The sequence below is a fragment of the Dermatophagoides farinae genome, chromosome 3, assembly GCF_024713945.1.
Source record: "Dermatophagoides farinae isolate YC_2012a chromosome 3, ASM2471394v1, whole genome shotgun sequence".
Lineage (NCBI taxonomy): Eukaryota > Metazoa > Arthropoda > Arachnida > Sarcoptiformes > Pyroglyphidae > Dermatophagoides > Dermatophagoides farinae.
In genome coordinates, this window is record NC_134679.1 from 6,920,890 (window position 1) to 6,944,534 (window position 23,645).

General features: G+C 28.4%; 2 protein-coding genes across 2 annotated transcripts; one reads left to right on the forward strand and one right to left on the reverse strand.

The window, feature by feature from the left end:
• Window positions 1–116: 116 nt before the first annotated feature.
• LOC124494862 (uncharacterized) lies at window positions 117–21,742 on the reverse strand. The gene is made up of 6 exons (XM_075729539.1): window positions 19,660–21,742; window positions 6,197–6,461; window positions 4,744–4,904; window positions 4,511–4,646; window positions 784–842; window positions 117–667 (listed from the first exon to the last, which is right to left on the reverse strand). Exons 1-6 carry the CDS (start codon window positions 19,940–19,942, stop codon window positions 429–431), a joined length of 1,143 nt encoding a protein of 380 aa, XP_075585654.1. The 5' UTR covers window positions 19,943–21,742; the 3' UTR covers window positions 117–428.
• On the forward strand, window positions 15,886–16,640 carry LOC124494711 (uncharacterized). The gene is made up of 2 exons (XM_047057968.2): window positions 15,886–16,240; window positions 16,307–16,640. The coding sequence occupies exons 1-2, from the start codon at window positions 15,954–15,956 to the stop codon at window positions 16,488–16,490; spliced, it is 471 nt and encodes a 156-aa protein (XP_046913924.2). The 5' UTR covers window positions 15,886–15,953; the 3' UTR covers window positions 16,491–16,640.
• Window positions 21,743–23,645: the final 1,903 nt, after the last annotated feature.

Here is a 23,645-nt window from a genome sequence, read left to right on the forward strand (position 1 = left end):
GTCGGATCATAATCAAAATGGTAGTGGCATTGAATTCGGTTGTCAGAATCCAAACCATCCAAGTGCACGTTCATAAAGGATAGGATAAACATTTAAAATTTTTCGCATAAAAATTCTTTTTCTTTTGTTATATTTTTTTTTTAATAATTAAAAACTTTTATTATTTAAATTAACAAATAGAAAACGATATTTTGTATAACAAAATGAAGGAAGAAGATGAATGCAATTTCCGTTTAATTGTGTGTAGGTGCGTGGTTTGCATGAAAAGGGAGACAAGAAAGATTTTTTTTTTTTTTTTTTTTGAATGGGTGTAATGGGCCGGATGAATCGTATATAGCTGGTTCTTCCGACAGATTCAGGAAACAAGAAAACAAAAACAAAAAAAAACATTCAGGTGTGATTGTTGTTGTCAACGAAAAAAGAAAAATTCATCTGAATGTCAATGAACAAATGATAAATGCCCATATAAATGATGAAAGGGTCGATATAGTGATTGTAATCATCAAACATGATAAATGATGAACATTCAACGGTAATAGTATATTGCCATTCGAACGTGAAAATCGATTACGAACGCATAAATGTGATAGATTTGCATATTTAGCGCATTCACGTAGATATCCACGATTGAAAAGTTCCAGAATTTTTAACGAAAATTCAGCTGCATCTATATATCGAAACAAAACACAAGAAACGTTTGGGTAGAGAAAAAAAGATGAAATTTTTAATCAAAAAAAAACTTTGAATAATTGACATTTTATAAATATTAAATAAACAACATACCTTTTCCACATTTATCCAAGCTAATATCATAGATGCAGTTGTGATAATTATGTAGTGTACTAACAAATAGATTAATAAGAGAAGAAAAAACAAATCCGGTTAAATTGAATCATCGATTTGGTCATTTTGGATAGAATGGATTAACAGGAATGGAAAACCACAAACACACACACACACACATGAACACGAATGCAGTATACTAAAGAAATATTATGATCCTCATCATTCTTATAAACAAAAAGATTCAACGATGGACAAAAGTGAGAAATGAGTATTTATTATCCAACATCAATATGACATCTCAATATATAGTGATGGTAACATGGTGATAATAATAATCATAATAAAGCAAACAAAATCACTTTAGTTGAAATTGATGGCTAACTATTAATTATATTTAGTTTATAGCCTGGAAATAATAATCACTACACCAACCATTTACGATTTTTTCGATTCGAAACAAGAAATCGAGGATTTTTTTCTATTTCTTACCTTAAGAGAAAGTAATGTTGATATTGGCTGTGAAAATGGAAATGAAATTTATTCACTATATAAATGGACTCATACTGCGTGTGTACGTTTTTTCAAATACGAATTTCAACCAATAAATTCTACAACACACACACAAAGTTTGTACAATTAGATTTTTGACAAATGAAAAAAAAATTCAATTTTTTCAACAAAAAAAATCACTGATGAACAGAGAGAATCAGATAGTTTCGAGAAATGATTAGAAAAGAAAAGGGTAAAATTCTTTGAAAATATTCTTGATTTCAAACGAAAAAAAATGCAGCACACACGAAAAAACTTTAAAATAATTTTTTTGCCAAAAAAATTACTTCCTAACAAGAATTGTGAATCAAAAAAATTTTAGGTCTCATAAACTAGATTTGGTTTTTTATTCTTATTTTCACTTGCATCGGATGATTGGGTGATGCCTGCCTAAACAACGATGGGTTCATTTTTTTCCTATCTATATAAATAAAATAGATAGAGATTCCAGAAGAAAAGAATGTAATGTACAAAGATAATTAAATGGAATGATCCAGAATTTGTAGGCAGCAAAAAAAAAGAAAAAAAATTTTGATTCGATTTTTTCCTTTTTGCTTGCTTGCTTGCTTGTGTGTGTGTTTTTCATTATCAACATCACCATCATCATGGCTAATAGTTAATGTGTAATGGAAAAAGAGTGAGTAAGAGCGAGAAAATAATTCACACTCGAATGATTTGATTGTTGCCATAAAACAAAAATTTTTTTTTGTGTGTGTCTGGGTGTATAAAACAACGACAATGATGATGATGACAACCAACAAAGAAACAATATGACGAATTATGATTATTATTTTTCAGAGAAAAATCTTTTTTTTTTGTGTAAAGTTCATGATGCTATTACATTGTAGATTATTGTTTTCGTTTTTTTTTTGTTTTGTTTTGTTCAACACATCATCATGTGACGATGATATCCGAAACAACAAACAAACAAATTGTGAAAGAAAACATGTTGTTTTTCACATCAACCAGACAAAGGTTACATACAACTATCAAAGTCATCATCATCATCAATATATTTTGTTTTGATATGAGAGAAAAAGAAACAAAATAAGACTTTTAAATGTTTGCATTTCGAAAATGAATAAAATTGTCAATCAAACACACACACACACACACAAACACAAACAGAAAACAAAAAGATTCAATGCACCGAAAATTATAATAATTGATTTTTTTTTCATTTTCATTCTCTCGTCATTATTGTTTTTTGTTTTGTTTGCGTACACCAATTTATTCTTAATTATTATCTAGTCTAGATTCTGTAGAACAAAAGAATCATGTACAGAAATGATATTGTTGTTGTTGTTGTTGTTATTGTTATCAACCCCCCTTCCCCACACACACACACACACACACACACACACACACATTACATACAACTTATTTGTAACAACAACGACAATGGAAGAAAAGTTTAGGATTTGAAATCCGGTAAATTTAATTAATTCTCATTTTTATATACGAAAAAAAACATTGTTTTTTTTTGACAAAACAAAATAACATTAACAATGTCACCAAGTTGAATGAAATAAATAAAAAAACGGATGTAATCAAAAAAAAAAAAAAAAAAAAGACAAAAACAACAGAATAAAATAAGAATATTTTATTTTTTTTCTACTTCAAAAATAATACCGATGAGCTTTTCTTTCGTTCACTATGGGACTATTGTTGTCGATATATTCCGGATAAATTTTTCTAGTAGGTACAGCTAATGAATATTTTTTTTTTGTCTTTTTTGTTGTTGTTTTCGTGTTGTTGTTGTTGTAATGTAAACAAATTAATCGTACATTCTTGAAAAAACATGAAATAAAAGACAAAATAGCAAAACTCTTTGTCCAATTTAGTGAATAATGAATGAAAAAAAAATCAACAAACACGATACTGAATAGCTGGAAAATGATGATGATGATGAAAGAAAAAAAAATAAATTGAATTATAAAATTTTAATGTTTACATTTTCAATGTTTATTTATGATGACCTATAAATCTTCTGTAATCGCAACCAGACAAAATCGTGTAAGTTTGCTTTGTTTGATATACAGAAAAAAAATTTGAAAAATTGAAAATGATCAAAACACATTGTAATTGTGCCGGAGAGAAAAAAAGAATGAAAGAAAATTTCGACATTATTCACACACTTTTTTTTGTTGATTTGCTTGGTTATGATTGTTTTTTTCTAGATGGAAATGATAATGATAAATTCCCATTGTCATTCAAATTGTCAAAATTCAAATCATTATCATTGGATTATTATTATTATTATTATCAACTAATACTATGCCACAGTGTGTATGTGTGGGTGGATGTCTGATGAAAATTTTTTTCCATTTTTTTTTTGAGAGATGACACCCGTTTTTTGTGTCTGTAATAATGTTTTTTTCATATCAAGTTTTGTCTTCAAAAATATTCATCATTATTCTTTTGATTCATCATTTGGTAAACACATTCATTCATTGGTAACCACACCCACCTAGAGAGACACACAGAGAGAGAGAGAAAGAATGAAAAATACGTTTATGAAAAAAAAGTGAATGAATGAATAATGATGTTGACAAAAACATTGAATTTTCATGATGATAATAACACAATGTTGATGATATCTGACCTATACATCTGAATTAATCATTTATATCTGACAAAACCAGTATAGTGTTGTATATGGCAGAAAGAGAAATGGAAATATAAAAGTCAAATGTATTGGATAGATTAATGAAAAAAAAAACATATACCAGAAAGGATTATTATATTCGTATATTTTGATTTGGGATATGTTTTCTCTCTGTAGTTCTATTCCATTAAAGTTTTGTTTTCTAATGAAACATTAATAATCAATAATCTACCCAAACTACTAAATAGATAATAAATGTGTTGAAATAGAAGGGAAATTTTACAGCAAGACTTCTATTTCGTTTCACAAGCAAAATTCATAAAAAATTAACGGGTTAAGCGGAATTTTACTGTACATTGAAAATGGGCCTGCTGGCTGCTGGTAGTGAATATAAATCACCACTAAAAATTCTATAGATTTTTTCTAAATTTTCCAAGATGAAAATAACGAAAATCTTTCGGTATTGTCAAATATGCAATTTGAAATTGAAAGAAAAAAGATTCGATTTTTGAATATTTAAACACGGGAAAAAATGGAGAAACTGAATGAAATGAGACTGAGACTTACCAGCAATGTTCAATAAACTGTTCCAATATGGTCGAATTTGAGCCATTTTGTGTCATTGTATTACCTTGATTCATTGTTAAACATCGATCAAATTCACCACGATATTTCTTCTGACATGGACCTAATGTCAAATAATCTAATTATAATCAGAATATAAGTGAGAAAGAGAGTAAATGCGATTAGTTTTTTTTCTTTGCTTATTTAGTAAATACATCAATGAAAAGATTGATCACCTTGTTTAAATTTAGGATTATTACATAGTTCCATGGTCAGTCCTAATGGTCCTTCAGACATTTGATCATAAAAATCGGCTGTCATTTTTGAATGTTGAAAATTATCATTGATGCACATTTTACGATAATTATTAAAACATTGTACAGCTCGATTTAATTTTCTAAAAACAGAAAAAAAAGAAAAAATTGAATTACAACTGCAATCATAAATCATTGCCTTTCACATCATTGATGAATCATAATTTAACACTAAATAATATTGTCTCTCTACCACTATATTGTCTGCTGCATTCTAATTTCGTTTTTCGTTCAATTTTTTAATCTTTTTTTTCGAAAATTTTCTGTGTAAATTCAAATCATCATCATCATCAACAAGACAGTGTCATCAATGATGATGCCGAAAACGATTTTTCCAAGTCTTTTTATGTTGAAACTTTTGGAGCCGAGTGGTACAATTTATCATTCTCTATCTCTCTCTCTCTCTCGCAGTATCTTTTTTGTACTTTCAACAACTCATAAATAATAAATTTTCAATGATTGATTGATGATCAAATTGTTCCAAACAAAACAACCAAAAAAAAAAAAAAATTATCGATCACCAAAAATGGTAATCATTAACTCATTAGATAAATGAATAATTCTACCACTATTATTGCAACTTCTATTATGGGATGCGCATACAAGAACAAATAGCGGATGGGCAATACAAACAAAAACTTTTTTTCTGGTAACAAAACAAAAACAAAATGACAATCATTCAATTCGATGATTATCATTGAATGGAGATCAAAAGCAAAATAGTAATGGTATTGATTAGAATCCATAAGATTATTTCGAAATTTCCGCCACTCATTCATTCATTCATTCATTATATTTTTGTTCAAGAAAGAAGAAAACAAAACGATTGATCATCAGAACCGAAAATCAAAACAGAATCAAAAAAAATTACCCAAATATAGATATGATGATGAAAATAATCTAGCTATATCTATTTGAGACTAGAATACTAAATAATCTAAGAATAAACCTAAAAGAAAAATGTGCTGAGATTGCAAAGAGAGAAAAAACTGAAAATAATTCGCTTTTCATGTTCTCATCAGCAACATTACCATCTTGGTTTCATTTAGTTGTTGTTGTTGATGCTGGTGCTGGTGCTGTTATTATTATCATCATTATTACACCGGAGAATGACCTAATGATTCTTGTTTATCTTTGGTTAAAATTACTATATTGTCTCCAGGGTCTGTATATATATTTGGGTTGTCCCTAGTGATCACATAGCGTAATGATAATAATCATCATCATCGTCATCATCGAAATTGTAAGACAAAAAAAATGAGTGAATGGATATCATAGCAATTAAGATGAAAATAGCGAATTTTGTATGATAGAAGCGATTTGCATTAAACAAGACAAAAATATATATATATTTTAACGTAAGATTTATACTTACACACAAATATGTTCAATTTTATCACTAGAAAGATCATAGGATAGATTATGTGATAATGTTGCTTCACGAAACATTTTTGAACATTGTTTTATATCGCCACATTTAAGCTGTTGAGCATTTGCCATACCAAACATCCAAATCATCGGTGATGATGATAATGATATAGGCTCATATAGTTGTTGTTGTTGTTGATAATCATTGTTCATTATTATTAAATGATTAGTTCCGGTGATCATTAAATCAATCAATAATCGATTAATTATATCTAAAACGTATAAAAGGGAAAAAATGAGGAAAAAAATAACAAGAAAAATGATAATTTAATTTAATTTTTTTCTTGCTTTTCAACCAAATATCGATCAAATTGTGATTGAATCAAATTAAAAGAAAAAATTGAAAGGAATTTCACACACACACACAAACAAAACACAGATCGGTGATAATGATAACTTTTCTATCTACGAAACTCAATCTATTTATGTAGGACAGGCGTGTGCGTGTTTTGTGTGTTTGTGTGTGTGTGTGTGTCAAACACAGTTTTTATTTTCAAACAAGCATCGAATTCAATTTAAAAAATTAATTTTCCTTTGTTTTCTAGTCTTACTTTCTTTTTTTTTTGTACCCACACTCATTTTCGTTCCCTCTCTCACACACACACTAACAATCACTGAAGTTTGATTTTTTTCAAAAAACAAAAAATTTTGTCCAAATGAATCTCAAATGTTCAGCGCCAAAGGCTGTCGATGTGATTGTAGAGATTGTGTGGATATTGCAAGATAACAAATTGGCTATATGAAAAAAAAATTAAAAACGACGACATTTTTTTTCATTCTGTAAAGCCAAAATACTATCGTTGAATAACGAAGTCAACATTGAACAGATACACACACACATATAGAGAGATAGTTAGACAAGCAAGCAAATACTGATCAAATAATTCATTATTGAATAAAACATTTGTCAATGTATTATGTTTTATGGTGGTATAGTTTTTTCAACAAAAAAAATCTTTCACAAATGAATTTCTAGTTTTTCATCAAAAAAAAAGACCGATTGATAACATAGTTATTGAATATGTGGACATGTAGAATATTTCATTTTTTTTTATTATTTAAACAATTTGAATACAATTCTTTCATCATTTGGATCTATAAAAAATGGTGAAATAATCATGAGAAAAACAAACAAACATACAGAATATATGTTTATTACATACGTTTTGTAGGGAGAAATAACAAATGAAATAGTGAGACAAACATATATGCCAGAACATCATCATCATCATCATCACAGCGGGCAAAAAAAAAGGAATTTTCTCATTCTCATGATTACTATGATGGTAACAAAAAACACCCACACCGCTGCTATAGACAAGAAAAAAAACAGGAACTATACGCCAACTTCAAATACATAAACATATATTCACTTCATTTCTCACATCTACATCACCATCAAATATTCAGTGTAGATAGTGTCGAAAAATTTGATTAAAAAATGAGCTTTTTTCAATAATATAAATTGGACTTCATAACACAATCATAATAATAATACATTTCGATGAATCATCGTGCTGTGCAAACGACAATTCATTCATTCATTCATTCATTCATTCATTCATTTACACATTGTCATCAGATATATTCATTCAATAATAATGAAAATGAGTCTGTCTACTGTTTACAAACAACATTGCAGCAGCGAAGCCAAGTGAAGCCAATAAGCTAAAATGTAACGGTAGATAGGATATTTTTCTTTTATTTTCTTCTGGGCTCTACCTGATGATCAAGTGAAATTCATTATTCTGGCTTAGTTTTTTCATCATCATCATTTATGTATTCATAATGGATATGGTTTTGTCATGAGTTTGGAGCGAATTGATAATAATAACAACAATTTGATGTTTACACACACACACATTGATTGGTAGTTTTTCTCTCACATAAGAAACCTTGAAGGCTTTTTTTCGTATTTATATTACTAGTGAATTGTTCTATTAGCTTTTGTTGTCGTTGTTAGAATTACATTGACAATATCAATGATGATGATGATGATGACGGTCGTTTTACAATTTATTCATTACCATCACTCATCATCATCGAAACAAAAATAGAGATTATAATTAAATTACACAAACATCATTGTTGTTGTTATACACATCTGAACAATAGATCTACCACTATTTCCCATTCAATTCCTGTTTAATTAATGGATTTGAATTTTTTCTACATTTCATCATTACAATTCGCAAGATAATGACATTTGAAATTATTATTATCAAAAAGATTTAAAGTGAATCTGTACAATGAATTTGAAAGAATTTAAGAGAGAAAAAACAATCATATGACCAACAAGATCAAAATGATTCAATAATAGTGAGTGTTTTTATTCCAAAATAAATCTGATTGTGAAAAATCCTACCATTTTTTCTAGTGATGATCATTATAATTTGGAAAAAAAGGATCTTTACTTTCAAAAACAAAACAAAACAAAACCAAAAAAAAAAAAACAACTCACATCATTACACATCAAATAAATTTCGACAGTGAAGCCTACATTTCAGGGGTTTTCTGTTTATGTGGCTTTGTCCATTGTGTATACGTACGTTGAAGATGATTGAAATTTTATGTAAATTCCTTTCAATAATCAATTTTATATTTATGAATAATAAAAACATGAAGAGAATATTTTATTTTTTATTTTTATGGCCACTGTAAAAAATAATACCGTTAGCCAATAATTCCAATGCATAGTGTGAGAATAATATTTGCACTTGGTATTTTTCAATAAAAAAAAATAGTATAGACACTTGTTTCAATAAATCCAAACCCACACACACACACAAGTTTTCACTTGATTTTTAAAAATGATAATGGCTATGGACTATCATGTATGATGAGAAACAAAAACAAGAAAATTTTTGAATGATCCAATTGAAGATGACTATGGTGACTATTTGAACAAATAGTCTTGTGATGTGATAAAACAAAAAAAAAACAAAATGCCCAAAAGGTATTTTTTACACTAAAGTTCTGGACTAACAAAAACAACGGATGATGGCTATATTGATTCATTGCGAATGTATCAAGTCAAGTAATCAATGAGAGAAAACAAAAAACAAATTCACAAAAAAGAATATAACCTGTCTTAACAAGCTAAAGGCCAAGGAATAATGAATAATCTACCGAAATCGACAAACTATTGAAATATGTACAAAATGAAAAAGATGTAGACTAAAACGTGTTATTTATGTGTAAAGAACCAAATCAAAAAAACTCATTTATCGTTGTTAGTATATAGGAAATGCACAGTAGATAAACGTTATTCATAATTTGTTCAATCGTAACAAGAATCGTAGAATCGTGAACTATTATTCATGGTTATTATGTTATTAGAAGAGAAAGGAAACATTCTCAGTCGTTTTTTTTTGTTTTCGTTTTGCTCACCACACCTTTTTTATGTTTCTTTATTTTGTTTCATTTTTTAACTTCAAAATTTGTACTAACAAAAAAATCATTCAGTCATTAGTGATTCGTATTCAAAATGACTATATTATTATTAGCCTACATCATGTCATCATCACCCAATCATTATTATGATGATTATTATTAGCTTGTGTTATATATCATTGATCCAGTAGCAATTGAATGAATATAGAGGATTTGTTCTGATTTAACATGGAAAGAGAGAGAAAGAAACGAAAAAACCAGAAAACCAGAAACCATGTTCATGTCGTAAAAAGTCAAGTTTACCTTATCAATCATGATTATCATTAGAACAACAAGACAGTGAGAGAAAGAAAAAACGGATTACCATGAACTATGTAATAGCTAAAAAAAATGATACAATCCAGAATGAGTGAAAGAAAATTAATTTCAATTATTTTTTCTTTTTGCTACTAACAAATTATAAAGATAGTTTTTTTTCCCAAAAAACGATTCATGTCTGTGTGTTTTCTAGTTATAGATGGGCAAAATGAAAAAATGAAGAGTGTGAAAACATACATTGATTGAATATATTTTCAAAAGACTCCAGACAAAAACTTTGTTGTTGTAGATTATGGTAACATTGTCTAGATATGATTTTTGAAATTTCATTTTAATAATCACCAAAACAATGTTAAATGAGTGATGAATAATTTTCATTTCATCTTTGCACTAAGCATTATTATAAAAGAAAGTAGAAAAAAAAGCTTAACAATGTAGAATGAAAAGTAAATTTAAAAAAAAAAAGAAAAATTCTGAATCCCAAGGAAAGAAAAACCTCATGAGTATTTGAATTTTCGAATATTCAAGTAATGTAACAACAACAAGACATTTTGAGATTTACAATTTTTCTCTTGTTTTTGCACTCAATTCAATGTAGAATAATGATCAAATTAAATGGTGTTTTTGTCTCTGTTTATAATTTTTGACATTTAAAACATTCCTGTCTATCTACACATTGTTGATGACTGGATAATAATTAAAACTATATTTCAATTTGGATATTTGTCCCAAATACCAGTCACATTGATTTGTTTGAAATCTGGAATGTTGTCCCATTTGTAATTATGTTTTGTTGTTGTTGTTGTTTTTATTATTAATCAGTTGGCAACTGATCACATATGGATTATATGATTTGTAGCAAAATAAGCAGACTATAACATTATTGAAAATCATCATAGGGATATTTTGATGAGAAAAAAAATATGTATGTTTCATATATTGATTGGTCATTCATTATCGAAAAAACAATAACAACGACACAATAACGCAGTAGACAATTTTTTCTCTCATCATCACATATCATACAATGGAAATTCTCGCTGACGACAATGACAATGGACACACAATCTCTACATACATCTCTAGATTTAGCCAACAGCCTTTTTTGTGAAATGATGACGATGATGATTATCAGAGAAGTGTTTGTGTATGATGCCGTGTGAAAGTCGCAAATTTATTTTACTTTTCCCTTGCGCGTTCTATTTTTTTATTATTATAGTCAAGTTATTTGTCACCATAACGACGTGATCAAGAATTCGAGAATTATAGAAGCGAAAAAAAAATACTGAGCTTGACAAAATTGTGAAATGAGAGCAGCAGAAAAAAAAATTTTGTCCCATCAATTTTTTTTTCTCTCTTCTTCATTGTCATCATTGTTGCTGTTGTTTTTTTTTATCACCATCGGATGATTAATATTATATAGATGGATACGAAATTCAACGAAAGGCTAACACACACACACACAAACTAATCAATTTGATTCTAGGAATAAAATACAACGAAAAAAAAAAGAATTTTCAATCGCCAAATCCTTTGGGTAAAAGAGTAAAAACGAAAGAAAAGATGAAAAATAAAAAATTACACCGAATAAAAAAAAACAATTTCAGATTGTGAAACTAATTTAAATATGAATTTTTATCTCGAAAAAAAAAATTTGATACAGTCGAAATTTTTACAATTTTTAATTGCTTTCGCTTAACATTTGTTGTTTGGTTCGGAATTGAAGTAGTAAAAAAAAAACCAAATGAAATTCAAATGTCAGTATCGTTTCTCTTAATGAAATAAAAACCGAATGCAATGGATTTGTTATGAAATTTTTCGCATTTGCATTGTGTGTGATGAATAAGATTATTTCATGAATATAAAACAAACAAACAATCATCATCATATATAGAACGGATATAGCGCCTGCCGTGTGTCTCTGTGTGTGTGTGTGTGTCAATCAATTGTTATGGTTCATGCTGTGTGCATATAACCATGATGATCTAGCAAATTTATCTTTCTGTTTTCATTCTCTATCTCTCTCTATTCTGCTTTAAACATTTGGACACTAATAATAGAAACAGAAAAAGTACAGAATAAGAATTCTGTAATAATAAAAAAAAACGAAACGAAAACAAAATTGAAAACAGAATCCAGAACCATTCTTAAAACGCACAATGAGAAGAAAAAAAAACATCAAAATGAATCGGAACTACAAACGAAAAATACACATAATGCAGAAAAAGATTGAATGATCATAAGTAGTATGTGGAACAGAAAAAAAAAACAAAAACAAATGAACACAACACACACACACACATATTTCCGTGATAAGCAGATTTAATACACCAAAATCCGGTAATAGAAAGCTTTAAATAGAGTGGAGAAGAAGGAAAAAATGAATTGATTGAATGAATGAATGAATGAGTGAAAGTACCGTATGTTGTTGTACAGCGTTCACTTGTAAATGAAACAAAAACAAAAATGGTGTTTAATTCAAATGAATAAAAATTGCACAAAGAATGATCATAGAATTGTAATGTAGAAAAAAAAAGATTCTCACGATTGAGAAACTTTATCTATATTGTATACAGGAGAGAGAAAATTTTTCAACAAAAAAAAAATCAAGTTTAAAGTTTAAGAAATCTCATCAATTTATTCATCATCATCATCATCAGTGATTCAAAGTCGGATTCCTCTCATCTTGTGATTATTGCTAAAATCCTGTTACATTGAGACTTTAATACCCTTATATGCACACACACACATATGCAGAATGTCAACAAAAAAAACTGTATATATAGCTCCCAATCTTGAAATCAAAAGTATCTGATTTATTTTCATTTTCCCTGTTGAAATAATCCAAATAACAATAACAAGAAAAAATACTGTAAAGTGAATAATGGAAATTTTTTTTTTCGTTCATTTTTTTCATTTTCAATCACACTTTACTTTGCACACATTATTATTCAAATGAAACATTTTTTTTTCGATTTGAAATGCAGATTGAAATTTTTTTCATATTCCACTAGATCAATGTCTCATGTTTTTTTTTCTTTTCATATACATTGTTATTTCATTTTTTTCGTATGAATTTTTTTTTTAATATTTATTTGTTTTGATTTATATATATTTGCAAACAAAATTCCAAATGAAATTCATCATTTCTAGAGATTTGATTTGTCAATTAATTTTTTTTTCTGAATGACAATAATACGATCATTACACGATTCGAATGAATTTTGGTGATAAGAAATCTAAACAACAATTATTCGTTCAACTACAATATGATAATCATCAATGAATGAATCACACACAATGCATATAACAAACCATTTTGAATTGAGCAGCAATAATAATAAATTTGCCATTTAGATTACACAAACAATGTGTACATTATTAGCCATTCAATATTGTGCTTACGATGATTATCATCAACAAGAGAATAGCGGAATCATATCTCTAGAATTCTTTTCTTTCTCATATTTGCTTCGTAACACTGCTTGTTTGTCGAGAATTATTATCACGATGATGATAATGATAATCGGAAATGTATGCCACAGCCGCTAAACCAAACAATTGGGAAAAACGAAAAAAAAGATGTTTATATTATATGTGTGCGTGTGTTTTATATGATGTGACCAAATAATATAATGATGATGATGATGATGATCTAAAAGCCGTTATAAAGGGAGATTGTTGTTGGGTGCCTAGAACTCATCGATCTATCGATCAAATCAATCGATCAAATTCAACACCCGTAAAAAAAACGTTGAACATCATTATGTTTGTTTACGTCTGTTTATAGTTTGTTTTTCGTTTTCTCTCTCTTTCTCTTTCTCTTGGTTTTCAAATGCTAAACAATGGCTGATATGTATGTATTGTATTGTAAAATTATGGATGAAGGTTCAGTTCAAAATGTTTGTTCGCTGTTGTTGTTGTTTTTATTGTTGTTTTTCAAATAACTAGTTCACTTTGAAAGTTTTTTTTTCTTCCGTTAGCAGAAAAAGACATTCATTCTTTTCTTCTTTGAATAATAATGATAATAGAATAGAATATATATTGATGCACGAACAGATCAATGAATTCATTGATATTGATTATTATCGTATTTCTATTTCCTCTCCCCCTAAAAACGAATGGTAAAAAAAGTCAAAATTGAAATCAATTTTATTGCAAAAATGCACGAACTTTATCTATTTTTTTCATCATCATTGTTGTTGTCGTCGTCGTCGTCGTTACCTACTTTTACTTTTTTCGTTTTTCACGGTAATTCCTGAGATATATTAGATTTTACTCCATACAAAAACTTTGATTTTTAATCGTAGAACCAACGAAAAAAACCAGCCATATTTTTTCCATTATTACAAATGGTAATAAGAAAACGGGTGGTTGAATAATAAGAAAAAAAAATCTCCGAAAATGAAACGAAAAAAATTTTCCATTTCCGAAAAACATAAGTATATTTTTTCGAGTAGGACAGAAAACTTTTTTTAACTGTTCAAAAGTTTTACAATCATCATAATAAAATGTAAACAAAACAATCTGATTCTCATCATCATTTAATAAGTTAAGTAATAATGTCGTTATATTATTTATCAGAGATCAATTTAATAACAATGAAATCGATCCACCCATTCAATAGCAATAGTGATTCCAAGATATTGGAGAAACAACAACGACAAAAAATAATTAAATATTTCATGAAAATTCTATATTTAGCGATTACGCCCCCATTTTTCATTCCTGGAACACATTACTCGATAGCCTGGCACACATTCTTACATTATTGATGGGAATGATTTTTTTTTCTAGTCTTTCTTCGTCATCACCATCAAACAAGCGAAAACATTCAAGTTTCTTCAAACTAACTAGGACATCGTCATTATTGGCTGGCGGCCATATAATCATTGAGAATAAACAAAAAAGTTATCGAAACTTTTGAAAAACAAGAAAAAACGAATGGCCAGTTTCATTGGGCCGTGAACAAAAAAAAAAAGAATAATGTGAAATTTACCGAAATTATTTTTCTTCTTCTTCCTCATTATTATTATTATTCGGTTTTGTTTTGAATTGTTTGTCTGTGTGTCTTAAGTGTGTGTGTGTTTGAGTGGAAAAATAAAATTGATGATGATGATGATGAAAATAAGACTTGTGTACGATGTTTGTGAATCAAATCATCATTTATATTGTGGGGAGAGTTGAAAATTGTTTTTTGTTGTTTATTTTTTTTTCATTTTTATTTACTGGAGAATTTTTTTTCTTCCATTTACTTTACACACACAGACACAAAACTAAGAAAGTGTGTTATGTGTGGTTGCCGAAAAAAAAAAACAAAATGATGATGACACAAAGCCAATCGGCAGGCAATGATGATGATATACCATATAACAAAATCAGTTGTATTAACGAGAGAAAAAATTAAATTCCTAACGACACTAATGAGAAATAAATTTAGTAACAAATTCACTTTTTATCACTTGCGTGTGCATGTGTAAAAAAATAAAATCCATACGTGTGACATTTTTATTCTGCAAAAATTTGTATATATAATCGATAGAAATATTTAACTATTGATTTAGGTCATTATCAATAATCATCATTATTGCTATCATATTTCAATTGGATATTTGACACTTGTAACGTCAACAATGGTCACCGTTGATTTTCGGTTGTTACAAAAAAGACAAAGAATGAAATTGGATATTTTTCTTTTCATTTGAACACTGCTTTCCAATGGCGAATAGTGTTCATTTTCGCCACTTGTAATGTAATAATCATCATAGAGTCACATATATAATAACATTATAAAAGGAAATTCGAGAACTACACAACAATCATCAATCCAGTCAATTGATTTATTATATTATCGGATAAAATCAATTTATTATATTAGAACGAAAAAGTATTTGATCGTTATATTTAACGTCGCGTCTCTATATATTCAGGTGTTCATTTTTTTGTGTGTGTGTGTGTCTGCGTAAAATTCAATTGCTCCAAGGAACCAAGGTATGATGCAATCGAATGATAAAAGCCGACTACGGCAACAAACAACAACAACAACGACGACGACGACGAATATTCGAAATAAAATCGATTTCTGCCAAATGTCTGCATTTAAACAATTTAAAAGCCCATTTTATTGTGTTATTAGTAATGATGAATGTGATTTCATTTGTCATACTATATTTATAATGGCAACGTCGGATTATTTTCGCGGAATGTTGGATCAAACAGAAGATGAATATGAATATGGTGAGATAAAAAATGGTATCGACTATCGACGAAAGATTCCAAGGTAAATTCTTATTACTTATTTCTTTCATCTCAAACTTTATTTTTTCTCTCATCCATTTCCCCGTAGGATTTATGTGAAGCGATTTGATAGCCATTCATTGGAATCATTCATCAAATTTGCCTATATGTTACGATTGGATCATATTGATTCGATAATGATGAAAAAGTTACTTGAATTTAGTTCATATATCAACTGTATAGAAATGATGAATTATTTGCAAATGAAAAGTAAAGAATTCAATCTACACTGAGCTGAGTTTAGTAAAGTTGGTTGAAGTGTGCATTCAATTGAAAAATAAATAAAAAAATAAAAAAAAATTCCAGATAAAAAAATACAACTCTTGTTGATGATGATAATTTCACCGTCACACTCATATTTCTTGGACAATATTTTGAAATCCGGAAATGTTCAACATTCTACTATCGTAAACAAATTGATGAAATGTTGAAACATAGGAATTTTCAATTGTTAATGACATAATGATATTCTCATTCGAGAGACAACAAATGGATAGTGAGCAGTGACGACAAATACAAGTTTTAATTTCATTTCAGCTTCTGTAGCATTTTTAAAAGCATAGGATCATTAATTGTTGAAAACAATGTCTATATATATTGAGAATCCGTTTATAATGGATTCGTTTATCCTACTCATTCCGATTCTTGTGAATCATCACCTATTTTTTTGTATTTTTTCAATGTTTCAATATAAAATGAAAAACGATAAAAATAAAACCTTCAATAGACCAGCGAAAAAAACTGGAGCAGTTTATTATTCGGATTAATTGATTTCAAAATCGTTCATCAATAGAGAGATAGAGAATAAATTACAAACAAACAAACAACAACAACAACAACAAATGCTATTATTACTTTTCTTAGCAGCAGTATCTTAATCATTTTACTCTTGTGTTCATCGTCTTCATTGTCTTTTTTTTTCAATTGTCAAAAAAAGAATCAAATCAATTTTTTTTCGTTGTTTGTTTGCTAAAATAGATTGAATGGATGATTGGATGGATTTTTGCACTTTATTATTTCTTCAATTCATTGATTTGGACTGATTTTATCGATCCCTCCCATTAAATAAAAGATAAAAGAATGAACAAGAAAAAAAAACATAAAGTGAACATTTCGAAATCAATTCACTTGATTCATTCATTTCTACAAAATAAAGAGTATTCGATGACTAATAATGACAATACATTGTAATTTTCTGTTGTTTTTTTTCAATTAAGATCATAATCATCATTATGGTTATTATTTTAAAAATATTATAACTCTGAAAAAATGATAAAACTCCAGGTATGTGTGTGTGTGTGTGTATGTTTGCGTCTGTGGGCAAAGATAAAGTATAACTTTAATTTCAAAACAATAATAACGATTCATTTCATTCACTCTGCATCATCATCATAATACATGACCATAAATAGAAAAAAATGCTTGCTTGTTACTAATGTGAATGCAAAGAAAATTAAAACAAAAACTCAATGACAATCATAATATAATGAGAGTGAAAAGAGAAAAAAAACTCCCCATAATATACGATAATGAGCTTAAAAAATTGTAGAAATGAAAATAAAAATTCTTTGTGACAAGAGAGTAGATTCTCATGCTCATGTATAAAAGTAAGTTACTTTGGCACACACAGCCAGAACAATATTAGCCATACACAGAATGCTAATGTTAATCTAAAAAAGCTCATTTTTTTCACATTTACACAATTCACACAAGCTAGAAAACTAAAATATCATCCATTGCTGTTGTTTTTTTTTGCTCTCTGTCTCTATCGCACAGTGAATAAATGGCCTGTGTGTATATCACCACATTGTAGATGTGAATACGTAGAAAAAAACGACAACAAAAAAACCAGAATCCAGAACAAATGTTCTGTAATGGATAGAAAATGGAATTTTTGTTGTTGTTGTTGTAGAGAGAAATAAATATTTAGCTATATGAGAAAATGTAACAAAAAAAAACAAACAGAACAAACAAATAAATGTGTTTGTTTGAAAAGCTAGCAATGCTAAATGTATGATGATGATGATGATGACTAAATTTCTGGTGACCAACATTTTGGTCTCTGATACACATACACACACACAAACAAACATATGAATACACAAACACACAGAATGATTGTGTGTACGTTTGGGTGAAGTTACGAAAAATCATACATAACAACAAACAAATAACTTCAAAGTGTTTGAATGATAAAACAAATACAAAGAATAACCAGGGTGTATTGAGAAACAAAAATGACAACACGAACATCATAAATCTGAATTTAATGATATGAATTCTTATGTGCATGTTTAAGGAGGAATGAAAAACAAAAACAAACCAAAATTGCTGTGAAAAGAATTCAAAGAAAACAACAAAGAATCTCGACATATATGCACCGGGTATAGACAGAGAGAATAATATGGTAATGGCCATCTTGACCACAAAACAACCATAAACCATCAGCAGCAGCAACATCAACTACCAGACTATGGTGTGGTGTGGTCACGGTTGACAAAACATTTTATATGGATGAAAAAAAAAATGAAAACAAAACAGATAATATCTAGGTAATTTGAATTCGTGCTCAGTTCATAATGAAATCACAAATGACCAATGTGATATTGTAATGGACCAAAGTTGCAAATTCTATACAGTTTTTTTTTTAGTTTCCATTTATAACTATTTTTTCATTTTTGCTTGACTTTTAATGATAATTGGCCCAGCTGCTGAAAAAAAAAAGTTGAAATTCACATTTTTTTCAATCGCTGCTTTTTTGTTTCTCCTGTTTTGATCGTTTGAATGTATCGAATGTGAAATTGGTGAAAAAAGGTGCGAATTGTCACTCGAATCAGACACACATGTGGAAAATTCCCATAAACAGTATCAATCTGAATTCAGAGATTATTATTGTATTTTTGGGTATGACAATTTAATCATTAAAAAATAAAGATCGTAAAAGTAAAAAAAATTTTTTTGTTAATGTGGACAAGAATAAAATCGGGGTAGGTTCAACGAAAATAATCAGCATATTTTGGCCAAACAAATATAGAAAAAGTTAACGACGATCAGCAAGGAAAAAAATCTAATCAAAATTCATTCCATGAAACCTCATCATTATAGATATTCTCGTTTTTCCTGTGAAAAAAAAACGAAACAATTCAACTACTACTTGACTGACAAATTTTTTTTTCGAGTCGTTGTATACAATAATGATAGGGTTTATTTCAGCAACAACAAAAAAAAAACAATATGAGAGAAAGCAAAGTATATCAGTAGTAGTCAAGTGATTATTGAGATTTATGGGTAAAATGAAATCGGTAAAAAATTATAATCAAAAGAGAAATAGAAAAATCAATCAGATCAGATCATTGATTTTATTGATATTATTATTTGAGATAAATAAAAAAAACAACTTACCTATTAGAATGAGTGTTTGTATGATGAAACTTAATGTTCGCCATGGATGCCAAAGATGGTTGAGCATAAACATTGATGATGTTAATGTTCGACAATGATAACATGGATAAATACGTTTAGTAGTGGCTATTTTAACATTATTATCATTATTACCACCACTATTGCTTTTAATCATTGAATTTTGACGCTGCTGCTGTTGTTGTTGTCGTTGATGATGAAAAAATTTTCCATTGAAATCATAATGATGATAAAATGATTGTTGAATTGATTGATTAAATAACATTTTTCACAATTTCTTTGACTTTTTCACACAAAACAAAAATGCCAATCAAGACAAAAAAGTTATAAAACATATAACACAGGGATATTTTATTTTAAGAATTAATCACAAATGATGATGATGATAAAGATAAGAAAGAGAAAAAATCCAACAATTAGATCCGATTAAGATGATGATGATGATGAAGAAACAAACAAACAAACAAGAAAACAAGAAAACAAATTATTTTTCTCTTGGCTAATGACAAGAAATGATTTCTGATTTTTTTTCAATTAGTTTTCTTTCGAATTCTTCTGATTTCAATGATAAGATAATATTAAATTTCGAAATATAAATGAAAAGAAAAACCATTGAACCTTGCAGCAAAGAAAAAAAAATTGTTTGACGATCAGCAATTTTATTTTATTGCGTAGGAAAGAAAAAAAAAGATCTTCAACACATGACTTCTGAAGAATTTGGGAATTCAATGAAAAAACATTCGAACTGAATTCTAATGAATCAATAGTGTAACGTAGTCGTTGTCATTGAAAGAGACAAAAAAGAATGATGATGATGATGATGAAGAAGAAAACCATCACTTTTTTGTTGAAAATTTTTCAATTGAAATGAAATTTTTATTCAAACTCATGATTCACAATTGACATGATTGAATTGAATTGAATCGAATGAATGAATGAATGAACAAAATTCATTTCTTATCAACTAACACAGACCAAACAGGGAAAAAAACATACAGGAACAGGTTCATTGATCAATGAACAAATTCATCTGTGAATATATTATACCTATACTATCGATCTTTCAGTGAATAATGATGATTTTTTCTATACACCTTTTAAAATCAAATTGAATAAAATGAAAATTGTCGATCGATTGTAATCGACGTCTGTGTGTCGGTGTAATAAAGGTTATATTCGCATTTTTTTTTTGAACAACGAACGAAAAAAATCAATCAAATGACAATTTTAGCCAACGTGTGTCTGCGTGTGTGTGTGTGTGACTAGATTGCAAATATATTCTTGAAATAAATTTTGAATAATAAATACTTTGTATGTTTGTATTGTACGCAGGTAGGCAGATAGATAGATACCACCTACACTATTGTTTAAGTTGTCAAACATAAAAAAGATTTATTTCTGGAACATGGAATAGAGGCAGCGATAACAACAACAACAAAAAAAAATTTAAAAAATCGAAAAAAATGACATGATACAGCCACCGATAAGAAAAATAAATAGACACCAATCATTCACAAACACACACACACACCGAACACAAAAATATGATGATCAAGTGAAACAAAAAAATGACATATAGAATTTTCTTGCGCCGAAAAGAAATATCTGGAAAAAATGATGATTTTGATGGTTGCGAAGGAAAATTCAAGTGTTTAAAAATAAAATTGTAAAAAAAAGAATTTTGTATGAACAAAAAAAAAATTCAATAACCGATTGTCTTGACTGCTGCTGTTGTATGTCAGTAGAATATGTTGTTGTTGTTTTTCAGAAAGAAAAAAATGTTTATCATCGACTAGATCATCACAATACAAAACAAATGATCCGATGATGGATACACGTATGATGAAAGAATTTAAGAAACAAAAACTTCTTTTTTTCTTTTGCTTCAATTGATTTTGACAATCGAATGATTGAACTCAAAGATCAAGATCAACCGTGACTATGGAATTTACAAAATAAAAAAAAACGGAATTTTTGAGCGCGAAATTTTCATTCTCTCTTTTCACTTTATCACTCAAATATATTCGTGAACATTCATCCATTTGTTGTGTTCAAATGTTTTGAAGCTAATGGCGCCTAAACCTAAATCGAAACGAATTCCTAGCCGAAACTAACGAAATTCTACACACACACAAACAAGAACACATTTCCTACGCATAAGTTATATATACAGCAACTACACACAAACATAGAGAGAGATAACCGTAGTAACGGTACCCAATAACTAACCAACGCAAAAGAAAAAAACAACTCTAACGCAATAAAAATCAGCCATTTGTTTAATATGTATTGAATGAATGAAAATGATGAAGCCAAAATGGTTTTAGTTCCCAAAAATAGTTTCATTTTTAGTATTTTTGAGCAATGGACGACACACACACACGAACATTTCACAATCATTATACACACACACACACAAATATACCACATAGACTAAACACAAAACTTGGGCACTTTTTAATAGCAATTGCTTTCTATAGCATTAGCACACTCAATCGCGTATATATACGAGAAGCCAATGAATAAAGAAAAAATAATAAAAAGTAAAGATCGACAAGAAAGAAAAAACCATATGAATCCATTGGAATTTTTTTTTCACCATTTCCCGCAAACAACAAACATCAGATAGAAAAAAAAAAGAAAAAGGTGAAAATGATGAGAAAGCCATGAAACCGACATATAATCATCAGTTTGTTTTTCTTTTGGTTGTTGTTGGAATCAATAAAAATTGAGCAATCATTTTTATTCTAAACAAACAAAAATAGAACCCAGAACCAAGAATATCAAACCTTGATTATAGTGGAAAAGAGTAATACATGCAGATAGGTTTAGGTTTGTTTTTTATAATATTGTCCAATGGGGTTCTGCTTTTTATTTGTTCTGTGTTGTTTTTCTTTATATACCACCAAATTCTCATCCTGAAACAGAGGATAGAATAACTGTGTCTGTGTCTGTGACTGTGACTGTTGGTGAAAGAAAAAAGAATAAAAATTCCTGCACACAATTTTTATGACAATTATCATCATCATCATCATCATTATTATTATTATTTGCAGAAATAGCCATTGGTTTTGTAGAATTTTTCATTTCATCCACCTATTATTTGTTGTGTTGATTATCAAGGCATGAAGAATTCGTGTCTAGAACGTTTGTTGTGTGTGTGTGTGCGTTGTATTATTATTATGCAATTTGTCACCATTTATTTTCTCTCTGAAATTTTGTAATATTTTTACTGATCGTCATCATCTTATAATACCTAATCATAATTATAATAATTATGATTATCATTATTATTATGATGATGATGATGATGAAAATGTTTGTATTATATAGGAATACGAATTGATACCAATTAGTTGGAAAATTTATATCCATTCGTGTTTGTGTTGGTTTGTAAAACCATGGATCAAAAAAAAAAAAAAAAAAAAACAGAATCAAACTAAATGACCCTAAAATAATAATGTGTTTCAATCAGAAAAGTGAAAGAGAGAGAATAAACCGAAATGATCACAATGTCAATACTATAAATTATTATTAAATGTGTGTGTGTGTCAATTTGGTTATGCACATGGCATCGAATTGATTGAAAAATAAAACAAATGTATATTTCAATTGATGAATATGTACAATTTTAACGTAAATATTTCCCAAATGAGATCATCAAAGGTGTTTTTTTGAAATTTTTTTTATCCTCAACTTTAAATCTATGATTTATCTATAACGAATAGTTTTAATTAAATAATGATGATGACATTCAATGATCATTGCAAATAGTAATACCAAGAAGAATCAGACAACAAAAGCAGCAGAATAATAGTGTGTGTGTGTGTGTGTGGTAACCATCAAAATATTGGAACAGCAACGTTTACGTAAACATTGTTTACTGAATATTTAATGTTTCAAAAAACACACACAAAGAAATAATAAAACACAATGATGATGACAAGGTTATCATCATCATCATCAAC

Excerpts from the sequence above, each read along its gene's own strand:
- LOC124494711 (XM_047057968.2), top strand. The coding sequence starts at position 15,954 with ATGATGCAATCGAATGATAAAAGCCGACTACGGCAACAAACAACAACA. Across the intron at positions 16,241-16,306 it reads TATCGACGAAAGATTCCAAG|GATTTATGTGAAGCGATTTG; the intron begins GTAAATTCTTAT and ends ATTTCCCCGTAG.
- LOC124494862 (XM_075729539.1), bottom strand. The coding sequence starts at position 19,942 with ATGTTATTTAATCAATCAATTCAACAATCATTTTATCATCATTATGAT. Across the intron at positions 843-4,510 it reads CAGTTTATTGAACATTGCTG|TACACTACATAATTATCACA; the intron begins GTAAGTCTCAGT and ends TCTATTTGTTAG. Across the intron at positions 668-783 it reads CTTGGATAAATGTGGAAAAG|ATGCAGCTGAATTTTCGTTA; the intron begins GTATGTTGTTTA and ends TTCGATATATAG.